Here is a 26,068-nt window from a genome sequence, read left to right on the forward strand (position 1 = left end):
AAATATAAAGCAACCAACCACAGTTCATTTTGTTTTTATGTGCCATTTAAGGTGGATTAATTTGAAATACAGTAATAAAAAATGAAGTGTGGGAGGGAAACGCTTAATGGTATGGTCTCTCGAAACATTTGTACAAACAACACCTAAGAAAATGGCTGAAAATTAATATAGAACTTTTGTTTCCAGGTGAAATGATACAAACTGACTTCCTGTGGTGTGCAGAGGCCAGCCAATCATATTGGAACTTCTTCGTTCAACATTTCTAGTCTGCAATATGCATCAGACAGTCATTTGAACAGACTGTGGGTGGAGCGTGGGCCATTCTGTCTGAGCTGAGACTAGGGTTTCTGCAAACTGACGGCTTTGGCTTTTCATTCCATTTAAGTAGAGACAGATTAAAACATAAAAGTAGAAACAACTGTAGGGCACACATGTAAGCATGTGTTTATGCATTTATGGTCCACTGTTTGCATATCTCTTCCATCACACTCTCTGGGAATGGCTAAACTTCAGACCCTCATGAAAAGCTGTGTATATCTTTGTCTGAGAGGAGTTGTAGATGTGTTTAGTTTTGTTCCAAAACAATTCATGTTTTTGATCCCTAAGCAAGCATGACTTATATTAATTATTTGTTTTATCTGTTGCTATTCCTTTAGTTATTGCAGTCATTATGTAATGGCTCTAGGATTTTGACTTGGGATGGATGGATGGATGGTTTGCTGCTTTCTCATGTTCTGTTTTGCTGTGTCATGACTAAGCATTGCTAGAAAACCTTTTGGTATGACACTGGTTGATAAGGACCAGTAAAATGGAACCCTTTGAAGAAAAGTGCCTCAAGGTTCTGTACTAGGCCCATTTGAATTCTTCTTTGTCATGATAATTTTAGGTCAAGAAGTAATTTACATGTTACTAAAATGTTAAATTTACCTATAATGAATGATTGACAAAAATACAGAACAGCTGCACAATGCAAATGCATTTTTGATGCATTCAAAACATTGTTTTGGGGAGGGTTTATTTGATGGTTAAAATACAACATATTGGTCTTTCTTTAAAATGGAAAATCAGATCTTATTTTAGTTAACAATATTAAAGTGATTAAAGCCAGTATAAATTGTTGTTGTTGTTTTTTTGGGTCAGTTTTTGGTCAGATTTCTAGATTTTAGTGTAAACTTTTTAGTGTATTTGGCCAGAATGGATTACAAATACTGCAATAATAATCAATGGTTTTTAGTATTTCTGCTGCCAATCTAAATTTAACTGGATCTATTACTTGGGTGAAACAAGTTCATCTCACATAAACCCTTAGGAAATATCCCAGTCATGTAATAATGACCAAAATTAGTGAAGTAATTTCAGAGAAACAATGTACGTGTTTTTAGTTTGTTTGTTTTTGGGATGATTTTATGGAGAGGTTGTGACTATGAAACAATGAGACTTTGAGACTCTAATTCTGTTTATGTTGCTATATGTCATGTTATGCATAATTTAGCAGTAAAGCTATGAATGTGACCTGCTTGGAACCTGAGCCTTTTCTTACAGCAGGTCTCATCTCTTTCATTGTGTTTGCTGTGATTGCGTGTGTACGGCAAGACAGATAGATTATTTTTACAGTAATATGAGTGAATGCTTCTGAAGCACACAAAATGTGTGATATACACTTCCTTGTTACTCAAGCATACAATATGCTTTCTTATGTGTAGTTGTGCCAATACTAATGAATAGCCTGTGACCTCCTTTTTCCCCTAGTGCTGGGTTGATGAATGTAGGCCAGTTCAACCAGCACAACAGTCATTCCCAGTTACATCTCAGCACCAGCTGGCAGAGTTTACTACTCTACACTGCTGACATGCAGTGAGACTACTTCTATCTACTTTCCTAGATGTAAAATTGTGTAGACAGACATTCAATTGTGATAGACAAATATTTGGACATTTTAAGCGTAATATGCCAACTCATATTACTATGGAAGCTTGTTTCTGCCACAAAAAAAGGTAATTGTGACTTTTTAATCACACAACTCTGACTTTTCTTCTCACAACTGCATGATTTAAACTCACAATTACGAGTTATAAAGTCAGAATTGCGTTATATAAACTCGCAATTTAATCTTATAAAGAAAAAAATGTCAGTCTTTTTTCCCTCACAATTGGACTTTATATCACGAAATTCTGAATACCTCGTAATTCTGACTTTGTCATGCAATTCTGACTTTATATTACGCAATTCTGACTTCATAACTTGCAATTCTGACTTTATATCTCGCAATTCTGACTTTATATCTTGCAATTCTGGGAAAAAGGTCAGAATTGTGAGATACAGAGTTGCAGTTACCTTTATTTTTTATTTCATGGCGGAAACAAGCTTCCATATATTACTGACCTCCTGAAGGTTCCAAAACTTTTCTATTTTCAAACTTCACATTATATGATTCTCTGTATGTGTGTATTTGTGTGTGTGAGTATGTATATGTATATATGTGTGTATATGTGTAGTTATATATAATCTTTTAGAATACATTTGACTGATCAGTTTTCAGTATTTTTATTTATTTATTTTTTTTCTGTTGAGCATTTCAAGAGACCAGATCTCCATACCTGTTTTGTTCTATTAAATAACTGTAATCACATTAAACCATGTGTCCATGTTGCCAGTATGTAACACATCTCCTCTGCTCTCTCCTCAGGTTGGCGGCACTAAAACAGGAGTTGTGCGTTATGTGGGGGAGACTGACTTTGCCAAGGGCGAGTGGTGTGGAGTGGAGCTGGACGAGCCGTTAGGGAAAAACGATGGAGCTGTAGCTGGAACCAGGTACATCATTTGTCTTCCACTAACATGTCCTGTCTTTAGCAGCACCCTCAATAGCCTTTAACACTAATAGGTCTCAATGTTTCATGCCTTTTTAAAAGAGGTTTTCAAGACTATTTAGTATGTTAATATATCTCAGTTGTAGCGCGGCCTACAACACGAAATAAAAATAGATCTTACTTATTTTCTTAAAGGGTTAGTTCACCCAAAAATTTTGTCATTAATTACTCACCCTCATGTCGTTCCAAAACATTCCATAAAACTTTCCTTCATCTTCAGAACACGAAGATTTTTTTGATGAATTCTGAGAACTTTCTGTCCCTCCATTGATGGCCTATGCAACTACCACTTTCAAGCCCCAGAAAGGTAGTAAAGACATCATTAAATTAATCCATGTGATTCCAGTGGTGTAACCTCAGTTTTATGAAGCGATGTGAGTGCAAAAACAAACATAATTTACCACTTTATTTACAAAACGTTATTCTCCAATGTCTGCTTTCACGTCAACACAACACGCATATGTCGTGGTGCTCTTGTGGTAAAGTAGTAAAAAAATTTGTGCAAACAAAGCACTCGCGTCACTTCATAAAACTGAGGTTACACCACTGGAGTCACATGGATCACTTTTAATGATGTCTTTACTACTTCTCTTGGCCTTGAAAGTGGTAGATGTGTAGGCTGTAATTAATGTAATTAATTAATGAGAGAATTTTCATTTTTGGGTGAACTATCCCTTTAATTCATCCCAGGCATTTCCTAAAGCAAAAAAATGTTTGTCTTCATAATCTTTCATCGATATCTAATAACTTTTTCTGCAATCTGATATTTAACTGCCAGTGTTCACCATCCAAACAATTCCTAATAGACAAACTCCCACCCTACAAAGTTTTTTTTTTTTAGGGAAATATTGTCAGATTACTGAAGTAAAATGGGTTGTGAATGCAGTTTCATGTTGACTTTTAGTATTAAAATACAGACCAGGTAATCTGCACATGTAATGATTCACATGGTGAGCCAAGGTTAAACCTCTGCTGTCTTTTCACTGAAGAACGGCGATGGTTCAGTGCCAAACAGGAATAAACAGCTTCATGGATACTCATTAATTGTTGACATTTGGCCCAAGGCTGGATTTGGTAGATTATGTAGTTTGTTTTTATAAATGATGGCTTGACAGAGGCTGAAGATCTGCCTGTGTTCAGTTTAGATGATAAGAAACATTTTCTAAGAGACAACAGTAATTTATAATAGACCTTTACCATTTAAACATTTGGGGTTCATACATTTTTTTTATACTTTGAAATAAGTCTCTTATGCTCACCAAGCCTGCATTTATTTGATCAAAATACAGTAAAATCAGTAATATTGTGAAATATTACAATTTAGAAGAACTTTTTAAAATGTATTTTATTCCCATGATGACAAAGCTGATTTTCAGCATCATTACGCCAGTCTTCAGTGTCACGTGATCCTTCAGAAATCATTCTCATATGCTGATTTGGTGCTCAAGAAACATTTCTTATTATTATCACCTTTGAAAATTGTACTGCTTAATATTTTTTGTGGAAACCCCTGATACATTTTTCTTTTTCAGAATTCTTTAATGAATTGAAAGTAAAAAAACAAAACAAAAACAAAAAACAGCTTTTTATTTGAAATATGAATCTTTTGTAACATTAAATGTATTTTGATTAATGTATTGTCCTTGCAGCATAAAAGTATTAATTTCTTTAAAAAATCTCAGTATAATTTAGATACTATTATAGTTTTATTTTTAATAGTTTGAATTAGTTTTTATTTTTGTATTTTTGTTTTAATTTTAAAGTTTTAGAAATTTAGTTGAGTGTTTTTTATTCTTTTTATAAGTTTATTTATTTTTTTATAAATGTATATAATGTATTTATATAATTTTTTATAATGTATATATATTTTAATCAATTTTATTTCCTTTTGAGTTATTTTAGTATATCAAGTTAAACTAAGTGAAAATGAGAAATGTTGCAACTAGCTAAAATAAAATGTAAAAATAATATATTTTTACATTTTATTCCAGTTAACGTTATTCCAAGTAACAAAAATGTTTTTATATAATTATATAATTTATGTTTTAACTGTAATAGGGATGCACTATTATAAAATTCTGGGCTGAAACCGAAAATTCTGGATGCAATTAAATTAGCTTTTTTTTGTGTGTGTGTAATTGTATTACTATTAGACTTTAATTAGTTAATTTTAATTTTTTTTTTTTTTTTTTAGAAATGTAATAATTTTAATGATATTGAATTTAAAAAAGGCAGTAAAATAAAATAACCACACTTTTATTGAAAGTAACACTAAAATTGGACAGAAAATATATTAATATTAAGATAATTAATATATTATTCTTTATTCAGTTCTATGCAACAGAATCAGATTTAACAGATTTATTTTTTGACCAATTATCCAAATAATTATCCTATTATTATCCGAGCATGTGAGCAGAGCGTAGCGGGGAGCGGAAACATGAGCATTGAACACTGAGAGGCAGGGCGGCATATATTTTTGGCTCATATATTTGGCTCATATTTTTTTCCGTTTTTCTCTTTCGGACAAAATCCTGAAAATAATTTTCTCCGGCCAAAATTTTGGTGCATCCCTAATAATACCCCTTGTGTATATGTTGAAATTCTATGGTTTCGGTAGGGGAAAATCATACAGATAACCATCTGCTCAGAGTGTTTTTTTAATGTTCTATATGCTACACTTGAATATACTGCATCATGTGCTTATTCTCTCTGTCTCTCCTTAGATATTTTCAGTGCCCACCCAAGTTTGGCCTCTTTGCTCCGATCCACAAGGTGATTCGGATCGGCTTCCCATCCACCAGTCCAGCTAAAGCTAAGAAGAGCAAGCGTATGGCAATGGGTGTGTCGTCTCTGGCTCACAGCCCCTCCAGCTCCTCCATCAGCTCTGTCAGCTCTGTGGCCTCCAGCGTGGGGGGCCGACCCAGCCGCACTGGACTGGTAAGACACTTTAAAATGCCAGTGCAAATCACATGTCTAATGTTGACATTTTGCAGCATTGCCTCCTGATGCCACTGTCATAATGTGTTTTATCACTTTATTTTTATCCTGGGGTAATATAATGCATTTTTATTTCTTGATAAGAACCATTTAACTATTTAATATGAAATCCTTGCAGTTGACAGAGACGTCATCAAGGTACGCCCGGAAGATTTCTGGGACCACGGCTCTGCAGGAGGCCCTGAAGGAGAAACAGCAGCACATAGAGCAGCTCTTGGCTGAGAGAGACCTAGAGCGGGCCGAGGTCGCCAAGGCAACCAGCCATATCTGCGAGGTGGAAAAAGAGCTGGCGGCGCTGAAGGCCCGACATCTGCAGGTGTGACTCGCACATATAAACACAACACTTATATGAGCGTTTAATTTACTACATTTACTCACAAATACAAACTTATCCACTCCATTTAACACCATATTCAAATGAATTTCTGAAGAACAAATGACCTTTTTTTCTTATCTCATTCAGTATGCAACAGAGACCGAGAGCAACCTACAGCAAGTCCGAGCCCTGCTGGCAAGCACCCAGAAAGACAAAATGGAGCTGGCCAATCAGCTTGAAGAAGAGAGAAGGTAGAGGGTTTTTTGAACATTGTATCCTCACATACATTGTATTGTTGTATCCTGACATTTCCTGTCGTTATCAACCTAGTGTTATTTTGTCATTTGGTCCACTAAGAATTAGTTTTTTAATAAAAACACATAAAAAGGTGCTGAAAAGCAGATGAGGGTGGAGTAAGCTGGGACTCTTCTTACTTAAGATTTCCTCTAGACAAAGAGAAATAAGTCGTTTCAGGATGCCACCCTCTGAAATTTTAAGAAAGCATCTGTATCAATGGTTCTTGACCAGGGGCCTCAGCAAACTTCTAAGGGGAAATATATTATTATTTATACAATTAATATTAATAATATTAATCTTAAAATGAAATGGTCTTAATTCAACTTTAAAATGTTAAAAAAAATATATAGAACATGAAGAAATCATATTTCTCTCTCTCCCCCCCCCCTAAATAACTGTTGTTTCTCATTGCATCCGTTTCTTTATATATATATATATATATATATATATATATATATATATATATATATATATATATATATATATATATAAAAAAAAGATTAAAACAAGCAGCTTTGTCATAATTGTAGCATAAATATTGGCACTATTTGATACAGCAAAAGGAAAAGTCCCAAAAAAAAAAATCTATCACTCTGAATATAAACAGCTAGGAAAAGGTGCAATTATTCAGAGTGATTGAGTATTTCCTGTCCTCACCCCACAACTTTTGGGAAAAATTCTTCATCTAATGGTGTGGCTGAAGATTATCCATTAATTTTTACTTGGGTTTTATACATTGGTAATAAAGTTTAACAGAAAGTTAAAAAAAAAATAAAAAGTTGTAGGACAAAAAATGCTTATAATTTTTCTCATGTTCTCTTAATTACAGCCAGCAGTATATGATGATATATATAATTGTGCTCCATTAGGGAGATTACTGGGGCGACACAGCTTACCTTACGCTGATACATCTTAGCCTACTCTTCACAAAAAATATATCCTTGTCATCGGTGATAAATACACCTGCAAATAGTGTATTTCTACAATGGTGTTTTTTAACTGAATACTTTTGTTTTGGTGTGATGCTACATATACACCTATAGGTGTCAGCATAAAGTCCAATACTGCTTTATCTGCCAGTGAAACAAAAAAAATAAGTGAAGAATTCCCTGACACCTGGTGGTTATTATGTGTTATGACAGGAAGGTGGAAGATCTTCAGTTCAGAGTTGAGGAAGAGTCCATTACCAAAGGAGACCTGGAGGTATCTGCCATATTTACTACTACTTTAATGGTAGATGCTGTGTATTTATTTTATTTTTTTAATTGGAAGATTTCTGTTAAGAAAACAGAAAAAAGAAAATCTATGCTATTACCGGATTATTTAATTGATAAAACATTTAAAATGTCTTTTCAAATATTTTCAGTTCTCAAAAATCATGTTATGAATATTAGACATGATCTATAACCTTATGAAAGAACTTTTACAGTCATATTTTTATGTGAAAAATTAAATGTGGTGTCCACTAACTGACTAAAATCTGTTTAAATATCAGATTAAATATATGTCCTTCCATCCAGCCCTATACTGTCATGCTGAATATAAAAATATGCTCTGTTCTGCCTTTAATCTTCTTCTTACTTTGGTATTGTGATTGGTGAATAGCTAAGACCTGTTAATCTTTTTCTCTGCTACCTATGTATGTCTTTTTTTCTCTTTCTCTCGTGTCTTTCCATTTCCCCCCTCTTTTTCTCTCTTTAGACTCAGACTAAACTGGAGCATGCCCGTATTCGGCAGCTCGAGCAATGTCTGCATTTGGAAAAGTCCAAAGCAGAGCGGCTTCAGAAAGAGTTAGAGGAAAATATGGTAAACATGCAGGGAGTGGAAACACTGTAGCCATCTCTCCCATTGCCATGTTTCTGCCCCTTTATTAGAGCCCATGTCTATGGGCCTCCCCTGCTTGTGCTTGATTGACCAGGCCTGGGATCTCCATCATTCACCTAAAGCTCTAATATACATACTTATTTGATCTGACGTGTTTGTTAGGGCTGTTGAAGTTAATTTGTCCGACGCATTAGATATATTTTAACGAAGCAAGTGGATCAGAAAAAGATAGTAGATTTGGTAGATTTGGATCAAATTTAATCTCACCCATTTTTATTTGCATTTACTTTTGTCAAATGAATTGGAATTTACTTCAGCTCTGCAATGCTGTGAAACCCCAAAGTCATGAGTGTTGGAGATCTTTGTCTGTCTCTTGTGGGGCACCACTGCTCCTGATAGCCAGCAACTGCTTTCACCTTTCATTTGCAAAATATTTTTTCATGTCTGTCTTTTTCTTATTCTCTAAGCATCTGCCTGCAACCCTCCGGTGGAGCTGAGAAGTTATCTTTGCAGTGATCTCATTTCCCCACATCAACGTTCATATTATTTTTTAGATGCTGAAACATAGCCTCCAGCCTCTGAAAGGGTTGTGATAAAACTCCCTCTGACACATTGGCGTTGTGTTTGTAGCCTTTATTTTTCTATAATTAGATGTAGTTGCTAAGGCATCACTGTTATCATTGGTCATAGATATTATTCCTCTTCTGCCCAAAATTTTTGCACATAAATCATCCCACACAATTTGTGCTTCACTGTTATCTTGTGTGCTGGAGACAGGAATGTCTTGGAGATGTGTGGTTGAACTCCAACCACTATAGCAACACCCTGGTGACCACCCAGAGCAACCTAGCAATGCCCTAGTGACCACCCAGAAATCCCAAGAAATGAACTAGTTACTATTACCAACACCTTAACAGAACCCTAGTAACACCCCAGTGACCACTACCAACACCCTAACAGAACCCTAGTGACAATCTAGAACACTCTAGCAATGCTTAGTAACAAATCAGAACAAACTAGTAAGAACCTTGTGATCACCCAAAACACCTTAGCAACGACCTAGCTACATCCAAGCACACAGAACACCATAGAAAACACCCAGAAACCCTCACAACTGCCTAGCAGTGCCCTAGTGACCACCCAGAAATCCCAAGAAATGCCCCAGTGACTACTACAAACACACTAACAGAACCCCAGTAACACCCTAGTGACCACTACCAACACCCTAACAGAACCCTAGTGACCATCTAGAACACTCTAGCAATGCTTAGTAACCAATCAGAACAAACTAGTGAGAACCTTGTGATCACCCAAAACACCTTAGCAACGACCTAGCTACATCCAAGCACACAGAACACCATAGAAAACACCCAGAAACCCTCACAACTGCCTAGCAGTGCCCTAGTGACCACCCAGAAATCCCAAGAAATGCCCCAGTGACTACTACAAACACACTAACAGAACCCCAGTAACACCCTAGTGACCACTACCAACACCCTAACAGAACCCTAGTGACCATCTAGAACACTCTAGCAATGCTTAGTAACCAATCAGAACAAACTAGTGAGAACCTTGTGATCACCCAAAACACCTTAGCAACGACCTAGCTACATCCAAGCACACAGAACACCATAGAAAACACCCAGAAACTCTTACATCTGCGTAGCAATGCCTTAGTGACCACCCAGAATTGCCCTAATGACTACTACCAATACCGTAACAGAACACTAGTAATGCCCTAGTGACCACTATCTACACCCAAAACAGCACCCTAGTGACCACCCAGAACTCCCTAGCAGCACCCTAGTTACCACTCAATACACTAGTGAACACCCAAAACACCTTATCAACTACCTAGCTGCATTCAAGCAAGCACACAGAACACCATAGTAAACACCCAGAAACCCTCACAACTGCCTAGCAATGCCCTAGTGACCACCCAAAAATCCCAAGAAATGACCTAGTGACTACTACCAACACCCTAACAGAACCCCAGTGACCATCCAGAACACTTTAGCAATGCTTAATCACTCAGGAGACCCTAGTAAGAACCTAGTGATCACCCAAAATACCTTAGCAACTACCTAGCTACATCCAAGCAAGCACACAGAACACCATAGTAAACACCCAGAAACCCTCACAACTGCCTAGCAGTGCCCTAGTGACCACCCAGAAATCCCAAGAAATGCCCCAGTGACTACTACAAACACACTAACAGAACCCCAGTAACACCCTAGTGACCACTACCAACACCCTAACAGAACCCTAGTGACCATCTAGAACACTCTAGCAATGCTTAGTAACCAATCAGAACAAACTAGTGAGAACCTTGTGATCACCCAAAACACCTTAGCAACGACCTAGCTACATCCAAGCACACAGAACACCATAGAAAACACCCAGAAACTCTTACATCTGCGTAGCAATGCCCTAGTGACCACCCAGAATTGCCCTAATGACTACTACCAATACCCTAAAAGAACACTAGTAATGCCCTAGTGACCACTATCTACACCCAAAACAGCACCCTAGTGACCACCCAGAACTCCCTAGCAGCACCCTAGTTACCACTCAATACACTCTAGTGAACACCCAAAACACCTTATCAACTACCTAGCTGCATTCAAGCAAGCACACAGAACACCATAGTAAACACCCAGAAACCCTCACAACTGCCTAGCAATGCCCTAGTGACCACCCAAAAATCCCAAGAAATTACCTAGTGACTACTACCAACACCCTAACAGAACCCCAGTGACCATCCAGAACACTTTAGCAATGCTTAATCACTCAGGAGACCCTAGTAAGAACCTAGTGATCACCCAAAATACCTTAGCAACTACCTAGCTACATCCAAGCAAGCACACAGAACACCATAGTAAACACCCAGAAACCCTCACAACTGCCTAGCAGTGCCCTAGTGACCACCCAGAAATCCCAAGAAATGCCCCAGTGACTACTACAAACACACTAACAGAACCCCAGTAACACCCTAGTGACCACTACCAATACCCTAACAGCACCCTTGTGACCACCCAGAACTCCCTATCAGAACACCCAAAACACCTTAGCAACTACCTAGCTACATCCAAGCACACAGAACACCAGAGAAAACACCCCAAACACCCTCACAACTGCTTAGCAATGGCCTAGCTACAAACTAAAACACACCGTAGCAACCAACTAACAATGCTCTTGCAAACACCCAGAACAACTTCTCAGCTATCCATCAATGCTAGCGACCACACAGAAAAACCAAGAAATGTGCTAGTGACCACGATCAACACCTTAACAACACCCTAGTTACCACCCAGAACACCCTAGTAATAAACTAGTGAACAGCCAAAACAACTTAGGAGCTGCCTAGCTACATCCAAGCGAGTATGCAATGGCCGAGCTACCAACTAGAACACTCTAAACACCCTAGCAACTGACTAGCAATGCCCTTGCAAACATCCAGAAGACCCTCACAACAGTCTATCAATGCCCTAGCAACTAGAAATGCCCAAGAAATGCCTAAGTGACCATAGGGAAACACTCTAACAGCACCTTATTGTCCATCCAGAACACCCTAGCAACATCTTAGAAAATGCCCAGAACACCCTCACAGCTGTCTAACAACACACTAGAAAAACAACAGAAAACCCTAACAGCCACCAACCAATGCCTAGCGACCACCCAGAACCCGCTAACAACCTTGTAGCAATGTTGTAGTAACCACCAAGCATACCCTAGCAACTGCCTAGTAATGCCCTTGTGGCCACCCTAAATACCTAGAAATGTTCTAGCAACCACCTAGTAATGCCCTAGCTAACAACCACAACATCCTAAACACCATATTAGGTGGCTAGCAATGCCCTTGCATACTCACAGATTACCTTATCACCTACCATTGCTCTAGTAAACACACAGAAACACATCTAGCAACCACCACAAACACCCAAGCAAATGCCTAGCAATGTCCTAGGGACCACCTGTGACACCCTAGCAACACCCTGACAACCACTAACAAAATTCAAGCATTGTGGTGGAAGTTTTGTGTGGGGAAGCACCACACACATTTACTTTAGTAAATGTAAAAGTCTCATTTTGGCTGTCATTGTAAATAATGGTGAGTGAATCCAGCACAGTATAGGCACTCTAATCAACAGGATTTCACATTTATCAACAGGTCAGAGGCAGGTTCCAGCCAGCACCCATGAGGCTGAGTGTCAAGGTGAAATAAAGGGAGTAAACACACTGTGTGGTTTTCAGAGTGACCTTCTACTTTAATGATGAACTTTATATTTAGATGTGTGCTCCTCTCACTTCTCTCTTGTGGTTTGAGACTTCATCTATGAACTCTTGTAGTATTATCTGATCTCTGATAACCTCTAATGATATTTTCCTTGGAACTATCCAATTTTCAGATGACTCCAAAATGACTAACATTAATATTTGGTGTGCTCCTATGAAATGAAAAACATTTTGAAATATATTTTCTTCTGAATCATAGTAGTAATTGCCTGTGTTCCTTTGGACTTGCTGTGTGCTGTGTCATTTCATATTTGCCTGGCTTCTTCTTGATGGACCGATTGAGGAAGGCTTGCTTGGGCTTGAATTCCACAGGAATGCTGGTGTAGTTTCTTAGGTTGCACTATATCTGCTTTTTTGCACATGCAAAAGCCATTTTTCAAGAAATGGTCATTCACTGAAATGTTTGCAGGCCAAGCAAAATGCTTTGTTTGCTTCTCATGCCTGTAATGCCTTCCGGTTGCAAATCTCTAGTGGGCAACTCTCTAAGATTTTTCATTCAAATGTTTATTTAGGGATGCACAATATATAAACATTGGGTTTTACAGATAGCTAATATAATGGCCTTTCTTTAAACTTTTTTTTTTTTTTTTTAATACTCTATTGTATTATCTGCTTCCAGTATAAAAATAAAAAAATAAAAATGTTATTGTTATTAATATTATAAACAATAATTCTCACTAGTCTACTGTAATTCAAAAAATCTCATGACTATAATGCAAAAAAAAAACTATCTTTCCATCTATCTTTCCATCTATCTTTCCATCTATCTTTCCATCTATCTTTCCATCTATCTTTCCATCTATCTATCTATCTATCTATCTATCTATCTATCTATCTATCTATCTATCTATCTATCTATCTATCTATCTATCTATCTATCTATCTATCTATCTATCTATATATAATTAAACATTATGATGTAAGGCACTCATACTATCAGCTTCTAGTATTATAATAATAATAATATTTAATTTTTATTATTATAAACAGTTCTCAGTAGTCTACTATAGTTAATAAATCTCAAAATAATTTATAATAATTGAAATTTTATAATTTAAATTGTAAAGTTCATATGTAACTGCATCATGGAAGTATTTTGTATTTTAATGAAAAAAAAAATCATTGTGTATTGACAGGATTACTTCCTACTACTTTTATATTACAGAAGTACTTTTTATATTACAGTCATGAGAATTGTGTTTTATTGAGTTATGTTTAAGTGTCATTCTAATCATGTCAGAGTGCATACAATTTTAATGACCCTAAAAATGCTAATTTCGAAAAAAAATTTAGGACCTGTACAGGTTTACTCCATATTGGCTAATACAGTTCCCAGTATATATTGTGCATCCAAGTTTAGTTGTTTTATATTGTTATTTTCATCACCATTTTGTCATTAATAGGATTTTTCCATTAGATGTAATAACAAACCACTTCACTCTATTTAGAATCACTAATTAAAACCTAAGACTGAGGTCAAAGGTCTTAAATCTTTTGAGAGTTGCCCCTGAGCAGAAGAACTGGAGGTTCTGGCATATAAACGGTGGAAGATGCAAGATTTATGACCCTCTCTCTGTTCTCTAGCAAACTACAGTTGAGGAGAAGAGTCGGGTTATGCAGCTGGAAGAGGAACTGGCCCTGCGCAAGGCTGAGGTCGAGGAGCTCCAGGTTCGAGTTCAGAGGAGCTCCTCCGGCCCAGGCACAGATGCTGGAGACAGTGGGCCAGGCGTAATCTCCGAGACTCTGGTCTTGCGAGAACAGCTTCTCTCTGCAGGCCGCGAACGCCGCGAAGAGAGCAGCCAGCTGCGCGAGAGGTACGAGGCATCCCTGAGCACCAGCCAGAAAGAAGTTGAGCGCCTTAAAGCCACCACAGAACGTCAGGGCCAAGAGATCTCCGACCTGAAGCAAAGACTTCAGCAGGCCACTCGTGAAAACATGGAGATGATGGACAGCTGGAAAGCCAAGCTTGACGCTTTGGTTGGAGATCATCACCGTGCTCTAGAGGAACTAAAAGCCTCATTAACGGGCAGTCGTGGGGCCAGTGAGAGCAGCGGAGGAGAGGGTGAAGGAACCACACCTGAGATGAGAGCAGCTCTAGAGAGCCTAAAGATGGAGCAGCAACTGGAGTTGGAGAACTTGAAGGCCAAGCATGAGATTGATGCTGCCGTGATGGCCAAAGAGCGTGAAGACCTACGTGCCCGACTTCAGGATCTGCGGGACCAGCTAGAGGAGAGCGAGCAGAACTGGAAGATCCAGGTGGAAACCAAGAGCAACCAGCATACTCTGGAGCTCAAAGAGGTTTTAGAGAAGCTCCAAAGGGCTGAGCTGAGGATCAGCGAGCTGGATAAGTCCCATGAAGAGCATGAAAATGCCACCCTACTTCTCAAAGAGCAACTGGAGCTGGCTGAGAAGAAGATGGTAGATTATGAAGCCCTGCAGAAGGCTGAAGCTCAGAGCCGAGCAGAGATCCTCTCTCTGCAGGAGAAGCTGAGGGTCAGTGAGAACCGACTGCAAGCTGTGGAGGCAGATCACACCACCCAGGATGTTAATGTTAGTGACCTCTGGGACAGTACCCTATTTTTTTTTTTTTTTTTTTTTTTTACAATTCTTGATATCTAAAAATGTGTAGAGTTGAAGTTAATGTTATCTGGGTTATTTTGTAGATTACTCAAAGTTCCATTATATACAAGGCTACAAGTGGAATTTGATAGCAAATATTTGCGATCAGTCTGAAAGGATCCTAATGGGATGAATAAGAATCAAGATCTTACTAGAAAAACTGAAATCCTCAAAAAAATAGTATGAAATTTCCATTAGGACCCAGTGGGAGATTATTTGATACTTAGATGATCCTTATGAGATCCCATTGAAATCCTGTCATATTAGATCCAAATTATAACAAAAATTCCAAAATCAATCCTGTTCAAACGGGTTCACTTAAATATTTTTCTCTGCATCCAGATGATCGAAAATAATGACAACTCTGAAGAAAAGATTAAACTGAAACAGAATATGGAAGGTAAGTGTACAAGTTATGACAAATTATTATGTTGTATCTTGTAACTTATGTACTGTACACTACTGTTCAAAAGTTTGGGGTTGGTAAGAATGATCGGATGACTGCATTTACTTGAGCAAAAATACAGTAAAAACAGTAATATTGTGAAAAATATATTCACAATTTACAAAAAGTTTTCAATTTTAATATGTTTGATGGTGCTTAAGAAACATTTCCTATTATCAAAGTTGTGCTGCTTAATATTTTTTTTGGAAACCATGATACATTTCTTTCGTATTTGATGAATAGAAATTTCAAAAGGACATAATTCATAAGACATAATGTTTTATAACATTATAAATGTCTTTACTCTCACTTTTTGATCACTTTATTGCATCGTTGCTGAATATAAGTATACATTTCTTTCGAAAAGTTAAAAAAATTCCAAACTTCTGAACATTAGACAGTTGTATACTTCTGGTATAATGTTTTATTTTTCTTTTAAACTGAATTATAATGTAGTTTCTGTCATAATCCAAATCGTAATCAAAAACCTTTTCAGACATTTCAGAATGTGAAAGTTGTTCTCTATGCCTGTGTTTATAACTTCATACTTTCTATTAGAAACTCTGGAGAAACTCACGAAAAGAGAAAAAGAAGTATCCACTTTAACAACCCAAGTAGATGCCCTAAAGACCCAAATAAATGGTAATTATCACATTTAAAGAGTGACATTTATCATTCTCATTCTATTTTTATAAAACAACAAAAAGAGCTACAGTATATAACAAACGTGGACCAGTGATGTATTGTTCACTTTCTAACAAAATCAACTGCATCTTGCTTGTAGCTTTGGAGGAAAAGGTTCGTCTAGGAGAGAAGGCGGCAGAAGGATTCTTTAGGGAGAAGACGCGTTTGGAGGCGGAGCTGGAGTCTATGACCAAGAAATCCCATGATGCATCAGGCCAGCTGGTGATTATTAGCCAGGAGCTTCTGAAGAAAGAGAGGTAAGGAGCATAACATGGACTTTGTGATTTATTATGGGTGAGGTTTTAACCACTTGAGATGGTAATGACAACATGAGCCACCTGGAAAGTTATTGTCTCAGATAATATTCTTTGATAGTCTTTATTACACTTGTACATTTGAAACTAGTATGTACTTGAGATTATGTTTTATCCCTGTCATGGAGAACCATCATCTGGATTGTATTGCTTCCCATTACACTAGGATAAATGGTTACTCATCTACCATTGCTGATTGTAATCCACTCAAGAGCAATTTAAGTTAATGAAGACAATTATGTTGATTAAAACTGTGACCTAAACATCATTTAGCCTTTTCAGTCAATACTACATGCTGACAGTGAATATCTTGTCAGGGGTTTTTTCTCTGCCCTCATAGAACTCTGCATGGAGAACTAAAAATATGTACAGACATTGCTTTCAGTAATTTTATTACTAATCAAATACTTTGGATGAATGGCAGACACAGGCAGATCCCCAATTACTAGTGATGCAACAACAACCAAAAATATTTGGCCAAAAAAGAAAATTCAATTTGGTTTTCGAGGGGCAAAATTATTGACCTAAATGGTGACCAAATATGTTGTCTTTTTCTCTGTGTGTGTTTGTGTGTATGGAAATGTGTATCAGAAGCCTGAATGAGCTTCGGGTGTTATTGCTGGAATCTCCGCGCCACTCTGCAGGAGTGGATTGGGACCTTAGCCGTGAAGTCCACAGGGCAGAGTGGAGGATGAAGGAGCAGAAACTGCAGGATGACATTAAAACCCTCCGGGAGAAACTTTTGCTGCTGGTGAGACACATGGGCAGAAACCTGCAACTGCAGATGTTGTCGATGTTTTATGGCAAACATCTTATGTCAGTGACACTTTTAAATTAAAATTTAAGATTTTTAAAATGTAACAATTTAAACCTGTTTTCTATTTTAATATATTTTAAAATTCTTGTGACAGCAAAACTGAATTTTCAGCAGCCATCACTCCGGTCTTCAGTGTCACATGATCTTTCAGAAATCATTCTCATATGCTGGTTTGATGCTCAAGAAACATGTCCAATTGTTATTGCAGTCGACTGCTTAATATTTTTGTGGAAAGCATAGAACATTTTCAGGATTATTTGATAAATAGAAATAATGTAAGCATCTTTACCATCACTAGTTTGCACCTCACTTTTTTATACTTGCACCGATATGTTCACTGATATTTTGTTCATCCCTTTTAATTTTTACAATTTCCTTATATCAGAGTTGTGAGAGGTCATCTCCAGACCACCGTCGATACTCTATGATGGACCCATCTGCTTCAGACACAGAAGTGGCCCGTCTGCGTCAAAGGCTGCTGAGCACAGAGGATGCCCTGAGGAATGCGCTGGAACACAACCAACACGTGGACCAGCTAGTGCAGGCCATGCGTACCCGCCCGGACAAGAACCAGGTAAACATTGGCACCTCAACCTGCTATTGCTTCTTGGTATTTCTTTAACTATGGGCAGTTTTGGCCCTATTTATTATATGTACACTAGCAATGTCCAACAGTATATTATTATACTGTATAATACAATATTTAAATGGTTTATTTCACTCTTTCTTCATCTTCACAGGCACATGCTAGTGCAAATTCTGCAAATGGAATTCACCAAGAAGACACTTCCTTCACACAAGAGGTTAATTAGATTTATATTTATGCATTTAGCAGATGTTTTTATCCAAAGCGCCTTACAAGAGAGGAACAAAAGCAATTTGTCAAGGATCCAACAATATTCAGAATATACAATGCCAGTTATATTTGACAACTAGATTAGGAAGCAAGCTAGAAAAGAGGAGAAATTTGTGTTTGTAAGTGAATTGGTTTAAGGGTATGTGATGGTTAAGTGCTTGCAGCAGTGGTGTGTCTTCAGCTGCTTCTTGAAAGATTTGATGGTCTCAGAAATTTGGGTAGAGATTGGCAGCTCATTCCACCAGCGAAGAACAGAGTATATAGCATCGCTTATACGCGTCGCGTATAAGGCATCGCTCAAGCAGTGACATTAGCTGGCTGGAGGGAGCGTACATTTGTAGTTGGGAATTGAGGTAGGGAGGTTCTGTTCTAGTTGCAGTCCTAGAAGCCAGCGTCATTTGCTTAAATTTGATTCTGGATGCAACTGGGAGCAAGATCAAGAGCGATCAAAAGGGCTGTGACATGGGTTCTCTTTGATTGACTGAAGACATGCTGCAGCATTCTGATTAATCTGCATAGGCTGCCATTAAAGCACTGCAGTAATCCAGTCTTGAAAGAACAGGAGCTTGGACAAGAAGTTGTGTGGCATACCTTTGGAACAGGAAGGGTCTGGTTTTCCTGAAGGAATAAGGCGCAAACCTGCAAGACCAGGCCGTTGTTGAAATATGGTTGGAAAAACTCAGTTGGTCATCAAACACAACCCCCAGGTTCCTTGCTGTCCTGGTTGTAGACCCCAGTTGCACAGTGATGTTGTTGCCAACTGACAGGTCTGCAGGAATAACAAGGAAATCCATCTTTGCAAGGTTGAGCTGAAGATGACGCTTCTTCATCCAGGCAGAAGTGTCTTAAAGACAGGCAGACATATGAGCTAGGACATTGGATCATCAGGTTGAAATGACAGAGAATGCAGTGTAACATCTGTAAAGCAGTGGTAGGAGAAGCCATGTGCCTTTATGATAATTCCCAATGAAGTTGTATAAATGGAGAAAAGAAGAGGAGCGAGTATTGAACCTTGAGGCACCACAGTGATTAACTAATGTGACTCAGACACCCCCCCTCCTTAAAACCTTGAAAGATCTGCCTATGAGGTAAGAATGAAGCCACCAAAGTACCTGTGCTGCCCAAGTCTGAAAGGGTGGACAGATGGATCTGGTGATTTATAGTGTCAAAGTCAGCTGGCAGGTCTAGTAGAATGATGGATGGATGATTTGGAGTTCGCTCTTGCCAGCCATAGTTTTTCAGCTTTTTAAGCCAGACTGATTGTCAAGTAGGTTTTTTAAGATAAAAGTTAAAAAGCTGATTGAACACAACTTTTTCAAAAGTTTTTGACAGAAAAGGAAGATAGACTAGACTGTAGTTGTCAACTACTGTAGGATTGAGTGGTGTTTTTTTTTGAGCAGTGAGGTTACCTGAGCCTGCTTAAATGCTGTGGGAAATTTGTTTGTAGTGATAAGGGATGTGTTGATAGTGTGAGTTAGAGTGGGATGGTGAGATCTCCTGTAGAAGGTGGGAGAGTGATCGGATCACAGGGACAGGTTGTAGGACAGCTAGCACAGAGTTCTTTGGAGACCTCGATCTCTGTGAGGGGAGAGAAGGAAGAGAAGAGTGGGATGTGTGTGGGTGGAGATTGGCTGTGGTTAAGTGGTGCAGAGAACTTGTTGCTGATGGTTGCCACCTTTTCAGTGAAATAGCTGGCAAAGTTATCAGCAGTCAGAAAAGAGGTGGGAGGAGTTGGATGGCGACAAAGTAGAAAGGATTGTGTTGTGAATTGTTTCAGGGTGTCAGAGTTGTTGTTAATTTTGTTTTGGTAGTAAGAGACCTTGGCAACAGAGTCAGTAGTGGAGGAAGAGGATAGGAGAGAATGATACTTGATAAGGTCAGCTGGGTCTTTAGTTTTGCACCATTTCCTCTCAGCAGCTCTGTGAACCAGGGGCTGGATGGTGTCACACATGCTGGCCTGGAGGTGAGAGAAGAGATATTATCAAGGTGGAACATATTGCGCTTTTCCACTGCATGGTACGACTCTGCTCGACTCGGTACGGCTCGGCTCCCTTTACTTTCGGTTTGCTTTTCCACCTCTTCAAAGTGGGTATGATTATAGACTGATCATATAGTTGTGCCACCTCTACTGCCGTGGATCTGCACCTCGACTACCAACTCTACAGTGGCTGTTGCTGACTATTTAATTCGGGTTTGTGGGTTTGGTGTCTCATGTTTCAAATCCAATGACGCTGGTAGTGATGATTCTCTCTTACCAGTCAGATCTGCAGCGTTTACACGTCACATTTAGTATTGGTACGGCATGCTTGGTGGTACTATTTAAGGTGGTACTATTTAAGCGAGCTGTACCGTGCCATACCATGCAGTGGAAAAAGCACCAATATAGTGTCTGTTGCTTTGTTGACATCCAGAGAAGAGAAGTGGATGGGGGAGGGGTTGAGTAATGAAGAGACCACTGAAGAAAACCATGTAGGAGAGAGAGAGAGGAGGTTACATTAAAAGGTGATTGTCTAGGTGGATGTTGAAGTCACCAAGAACTACCAGAGGCATGCCATCCTCCGGAAAAGCTCTTCCAGGAAGGTGTGCAGTAGATGACGACAAGATGAAGTTAAGCTTTAATAACAGTCATTTCATGATATTCCAAAGAAATGTAATTGCAGGATGAGAGAGGAGTGAATTTCCAGGTGTTGGAAATTAGTAGACATGTCCCCCCATCCCTCCCTGTTGGATGAGGGGTGGAAGTGAAAGTGAAGTCGGTAGAGTGGGCTGAAGGAGTAACAGTGTTGTCTGCTGTCATCCATGTTTCAGTCAAGGCCAGAACATTAAGTTTTCCTGACTGGCAAAGGCAGAAATGAATTCAGGTTTGTAGACATCCGCCTGACAGTTCCACAGTCAGACCGAGAGGGTGACAGGCTGAGGAGAGGAGATGGCAAGGGACCGTAGGTGCCTTGGTGTGTACTTCTATGTGAGGACATGCTTATACTTCTGTCTGGCATGGACAACAGAGATGAACTGATGGCAGTTTAGTGTGACAAGGGAAAGTAGAAAGGGAGAAAGAAAGGGATACGCATGTGGTGCCTTTGTTGGTGTCCTTGATTGGTGGACTTGTGCAGGTACACGTCCTTACCAAGATGGTCTTTAGCCAAATTGGCCTTCACCAGTGGGGGGCTTCATACAAGGGCTGTTGCTACAGTAATGTTTGCTAATTAAAGGGTTAGTTCACCCAAAAATTCTGTCATTAATTTCTCACCCTAAGGCAGGAACACACCAAGCCGACGGTTGGCCGACCGGCAGTTTTTGTTCGTCAGCCGACTAAGTTTTCTCAGTGTGTTCCGCACCGTCGGCTGAAGTTGATCCTTGTCAGTTTTTTGGCCGATTCCACATGTTGAATTGGCGTCGGAGCTCGTCGGTCCATCGGGCCATCTGATCATTCTGATTGGCTGTTCAGCTACTGCCACCTGCTGGTACGGAAAGGCATTTCATCTTACACAGGTGCAGAATGGACGTGCTACTTGGCTGTCGGCTGTCAAGCGTTGGTTTGGTGTGTCAGGGCAACTTTGGACCCAGACGCTTCCCACATGAGCCAACTCCGCAGTCTGCTTTCATCGCCACTAGTTCATCTGCGTCGGCTTGGTGTGTTCCTGCCTTAATGTTGTTCCAAACCTGTAATTTTTCATTCATCTTAGGAACACAAATGAAGATCTTTTTTGATGAAATCTGAGAGCTTTCTATCCTTCCATTGACAGCTATGCAACTACCACTTTGACGCTTCAAAAAGTTCAGAAATAGATTGTAGATATGTAAAGAATATTTGGACTAAACTGCTCAATTCATATGGATTAGTTTTACGTTCTCTTTATGAACTTTATGAAGCGTCAAATTGTCAGTTGTTTAGCTGTCTATGGAGGGGCAGAAAGTTCTCAGATTTCATCAAAAAGATCTTCATTTGTGTTCTGAAGTTTTACAGGTTTGGAATGACATGAGTTGAGTAATTAAAGGGTTAGTTCAGCCAAAAATGAAAATTATGTAATTAATGAATCGCCCTCATGTCGTTCCAAACCCGTAAGACCTCTGTTCATCTTCGGAACACAGTTTAAGATATTTTAGATTTAGTCCGAGAGCTTTCTGTCCCTCCATTGAACATGTTTGTACGATATACTGTCCATGTCCAGAAAGGTAATAAAAACATCATCAAAGGAGTCCATGTGACATCAGTGGGTTCGTTAGAAGATTTTGAAGCATCTAAAATACATTTTGGTCCAAAAATAACAAAAACTACGACTTTATTCAGCATTGTCTTCTCTTCCGGGTCTGTTGTATATCCGCTTTCACTCCACAGTGACGCTGCTGCTGCTTCTTCTTTCCTGTTTTATGGCGGTTGGCATCCAGCCTATTGGTGCATTACCGCCCCCTTCTGCTCAAGACAGTGACGCTAATGACGTGACATCTAGTGCGCCCGAGCTTCGTTTACAGTCTGAGGGAGACACACGCTGTATTCAAGCTATTCTACATTATTTGTATTTTGGTATTGCTATATTTTTTAAAATGGTGCGTAGGTGTGCATGTCGCGAATGTCCTAATCGCGTCACTGTCCGGAGCAGAAAGGGGCGGTAATGCACCAATAAGCTGGATTCCAGCCGCCCTAAAACAGGAAAGAAGAAGAAGCAGCGTCACTGTGGAGTGAAAGCGGATATACAACAGACCCGGAAGAGAAGACAATGCTAAATAAAAAAGTATTTTTTGTTATTTTTTGGACCAAAATGTATTTTAGATGCTTCAACAAATTCTAACTGACCCTCTGATGTCACATGGACTACTTTGATGATGCTTTTATTACCTTTCTGGACATGGACAGTATACCGTACATACATTTTCAATGGAGGGACAGAAAGCTCTCGAACTAAATCCAAAGATGAACAGAGGTCTTACGGGTTTGGAACGACATGAGGGTGAGTCATTAATGACATAATTTTCCTTTTTGGGTGAACTAACCCTTTAATAACCTCACTAATTGCTGAGTCCACGTACTACATAAACAGCTCAAAGCATACAAACTGTAAACTGAAACTGAAGCTCTTAAACTAGCAACAATTAATAGATCTTACTCTGTTCAAATAATAATGGAGAATCCTAATATTTGCATATTATCCTAAACTCTATTTCTCTTTCTAGGAAGAACACTGATGAGGGCTAAAACAGTTCTTGGATGTTTAGGGAAGAATGGAGGTGAAATGGAAAGACATCAATTGGATGCCTAGACCTTTGGACTAATGCTTCACTGGACATCTTATTTTCGGTTTACAGTTAACACCAAAACAACGACTTTATAAATGAACAAACAGAAACCACAAATTGAAGAATATCTAAAATAATCTGATATGCTATTAAAGACATAATGGAAGTGGTTTTTAAGGTCAGTGGTACAACACGGACAAACGGATCCTGTAGACTACCTCCGAGATGGACAATGATGTCTGACTTAAACGAGAGCGTTGGTCAGGATACTTGAATCCTCGGAAAAAAACAAACAAAAAAACAATACCCTGCTATACTCCCAGTTGGTTGTAACCAGTTGCAGTTTAGAAAACATTTTTGGCCTCAATTTATACTGTTTAATTTATTTGCCATTTCTTTGCTTTTCACCTTTTTTTAAAATGGTATATTCAAAGAGATAAACTGGCCAACTCTCAGCACAAGGTTTGAAGGACTTGGACTGGTCATTGGTCACTAGATTCTGTAGCAAACAAGTAAATAAAACAGACAGGATCCCTTATTCCATACCTGCTCATTCTTGTGTTGATTTTTATTTTTTTCGAGACTTAAATTTTAATGTATGAATTATACAGTATTCAGCAACCATGTTCAACAGAATTAGCAAGTTAAGGTGCACCGTAAAGCTTCAAGAACCAGTATTGCAGTTTCACTCAATATTAGTGCATACCTTTGTAATATTATAAAATAATAGCAGACAATCCCAACCTGTAGTTCAATTCAAATGAACAATGAAACAACAGCTTTCTTTTCTTGTTTTGAATCATTTGCTAAATCATTTCATTGGCTTGTCTTTTACTTCAGCTGGTGGTGAGATGTGATTGGAATATCTTAAAGGGAGGTACTACATGCATAAGTGACCATTTTGGCAGAATTTAATCATTTTGACTCTATTTTTCATTGAACTGACATTTTACTCATATAGCAAATACAATAATCCCATGTTTCACCACTCAAAAAACATTTAGCTATTTTCATTAGGATTTTATCTTTATAAAAGGGTAAGAAGCATGTTTATTTACATGCACACAAATTTTTATTTAATATTTGACGTAAGCAACCTTTTGACAAAAAGGTTATTTAATTTTCTTTTTTGTAAGTAAAAGGAAAGAATCACATGTAGTGCCTCCCCTTAAAATAACAAAAAAAGACTGTTCTCTCTGATCAGATTTCTGTTTGTCCAAACAGATCTTTGTATTTATGAACTAAAACAAATCTGATGTTAAAACACTACAAACTATAACTCCAATCTCATAAATCAGTGTCTGATCAATGGTATTCCAGAATTTGTTCTCTCCTTTGAAAAATCATGTGGATGAAACATAGAAATTTGGCCAAGTTTGTTCATAAAGCAACTTTATACTGATGTGATTGTCATTAGAACCAAGAAAGCATTTGTTATCAAAAAAAAAATAGGAAAAATGATAGGGCTGGCCCCAAGTTTTGCAGTTAAAATTGCTTTGGATTGCAGTTGGATTCAATAAAAATGCCTTTTATCTGTTGGGAAACATTTCACTCACCACATGCTGTAATGGATCCCAAGAATCAGTTATTAAACATTAACAAAAGAGACTTTGTAGTGTATTATTTGTAACAAATGGGTTCCTTTCATTTTCATAATGGAAGGGTTTGTATATAAGCGCTTTCCAAGTCACCACTATATACCATATACACTATATGAAAGAAGATTTATCAGTCATTCCCTGGAAATGGTGATATTTGTACCTAAAAAAAAAAGGTAATTCTTTTTAATTTAGCATTTATGAAAAGGTTACTATTGCACTTTCGAGAAATCTTTTTTCCACCATACTGCGAATATTCAAGTTAGTGGCCAACAAATATGGAGCTTTCAATGGCTGATTTTGAAAATGTTACTCCCAATCCTAAATGTACAGCCTTCATAGGTGCCAGTAGTTCTAGTACTTTGTATAGCATCTACTAGTGAATTATTTCAGGGGTTGGACTGGACATCACATGATTTAAGGTCAGAGAAGCATATCTATACCACATTATTCATCCTCAATATTTTTCAAAAATCTGCATAAAAAACTTTTTGCTTTTTCCTATAACTGAGCTGAAATATTGAGCTTGACGAGGCCAGTGTAAGTGTAACTATAATAGTCACATAATAGCGCGGTATGAAAGTAAGGCTGTGAAGGATAGACTTGCCGTGTTTTCGATGGCATCCACTGTAAAAAGCTGTATAAAGCTCCTAGATCAATTATAATTTTCCACAGCTCATGTTGTCTGGAGTTTTTTGTCTACTGGAATTACTTGGAAATATATTTTTGCAGTTTTTCCTCATAAATAACAGTACAACCCACTGAAGAGATGTATGTCTATCCCTCACATCCTCGCTTTCATTCCCGATAAAAATTCCCATCAAAGATGGCGCTGCTGTGAATAAGGTCTACAAAGCCATTATTTATAAAGTGAAAAAAATATTCTCAACCAAATAAAGG

General features: G+C 38.2%; 1 protein-coding gene across 3 annotated transcripts in view; it reads left to right on the forward strand.

Annotated features, from left to right (window-relative positions):
* Nucleotides 1-25,169, forward strand: part of clip2 (CAP-GLY domain containing linker protein 2) — a 50,904-nt gene extending 25,735 nt beyond the window's left edge. The window contains exons 4-17 of one of the 3 annotated variants that reach the window (XM_067406278.1): nucleotides 2,687-2,811; nucleotides 5,594-5,807; nucleotides 5,986-6,183; nucleotides 6,331-6,434; nucleotides 7,623-7,683; nucleotides 8,182-8,286; nucleotides 14,185-15,150; nucleotides 15,562-15,619; nucleotides 16,223-16,306; nucleotides 16,449-16,605; nucleotides 17,254-17,413; nucleotides 17,865-18,053; nucleotides 18,220-18,282; nucleotides 23,508-25,169. In XM_067406278.1, the coding sequence (XP_067262379.1) occupies nucleotides 2,687-2,811; nucleotides 5,594-5,807; nucleotides 5,986-6,183; nucleotides 6,331-6,434; nucleotides 7,623-7,683; nucleotides 8,182-8,286; nucleotides 14,185-15,150; nucleotides 15,562-15,619; nucleotides 16,223-16,306; nucleotides 16,449-16,605; nucleotides 17,254-17,413; nucleotides 17,865-18,053; nucleotides 18,220-18,282; nucleotides 23,508-23,519 (2,496 nt within the window). In that variant the 3' untranslated portion in view covers nucleotides 23,520-25,169. Of the gene's footprint in view, nucleotides 1-2,686; nucleotides 2,812-5,593; nucleotides 5,808-5,985; nucleotides 6,184-6,330; nucleotides 6,435-7,622; nucleotides 7,684-8,181; nucleotides 8,287-12,475; nucleotides 12,521-14,184; nucleotides 15,151-15,561; nucleotides 15,620-16,222; nucleotides 16,307-16,448; nucleotides 16,606-17,253; nucleotides 17,414-17,864; nucleotides 18,054-18,219; nucleotides 18,283-23,507 lie in introns of all 3 variants that reach the window. The other 2 variants (XM_067406276.1, XM_067406277.1) reach the window with 2 other exon arrangements.
* Nucleotides 25,170-26,068: the final 899 nt, after the last annotated feature.

This window comes from Chanodichthys erythropterus, chromosome 13 (assembly GCF_024489055.1).
Source record: "Chanodichthys erythropterus isolate Z2021 chromosome 13, ASM2448905v1, whole genome shotgun sequence".
NCBI classification, from domain to species: domain Eukaryota; kingdom Metazoa; phylum Chordata; class Actinopteri; order Cypriniformes; family Xenocyprididae; genus Chanodichthys; species Chanodichthys erythropterus.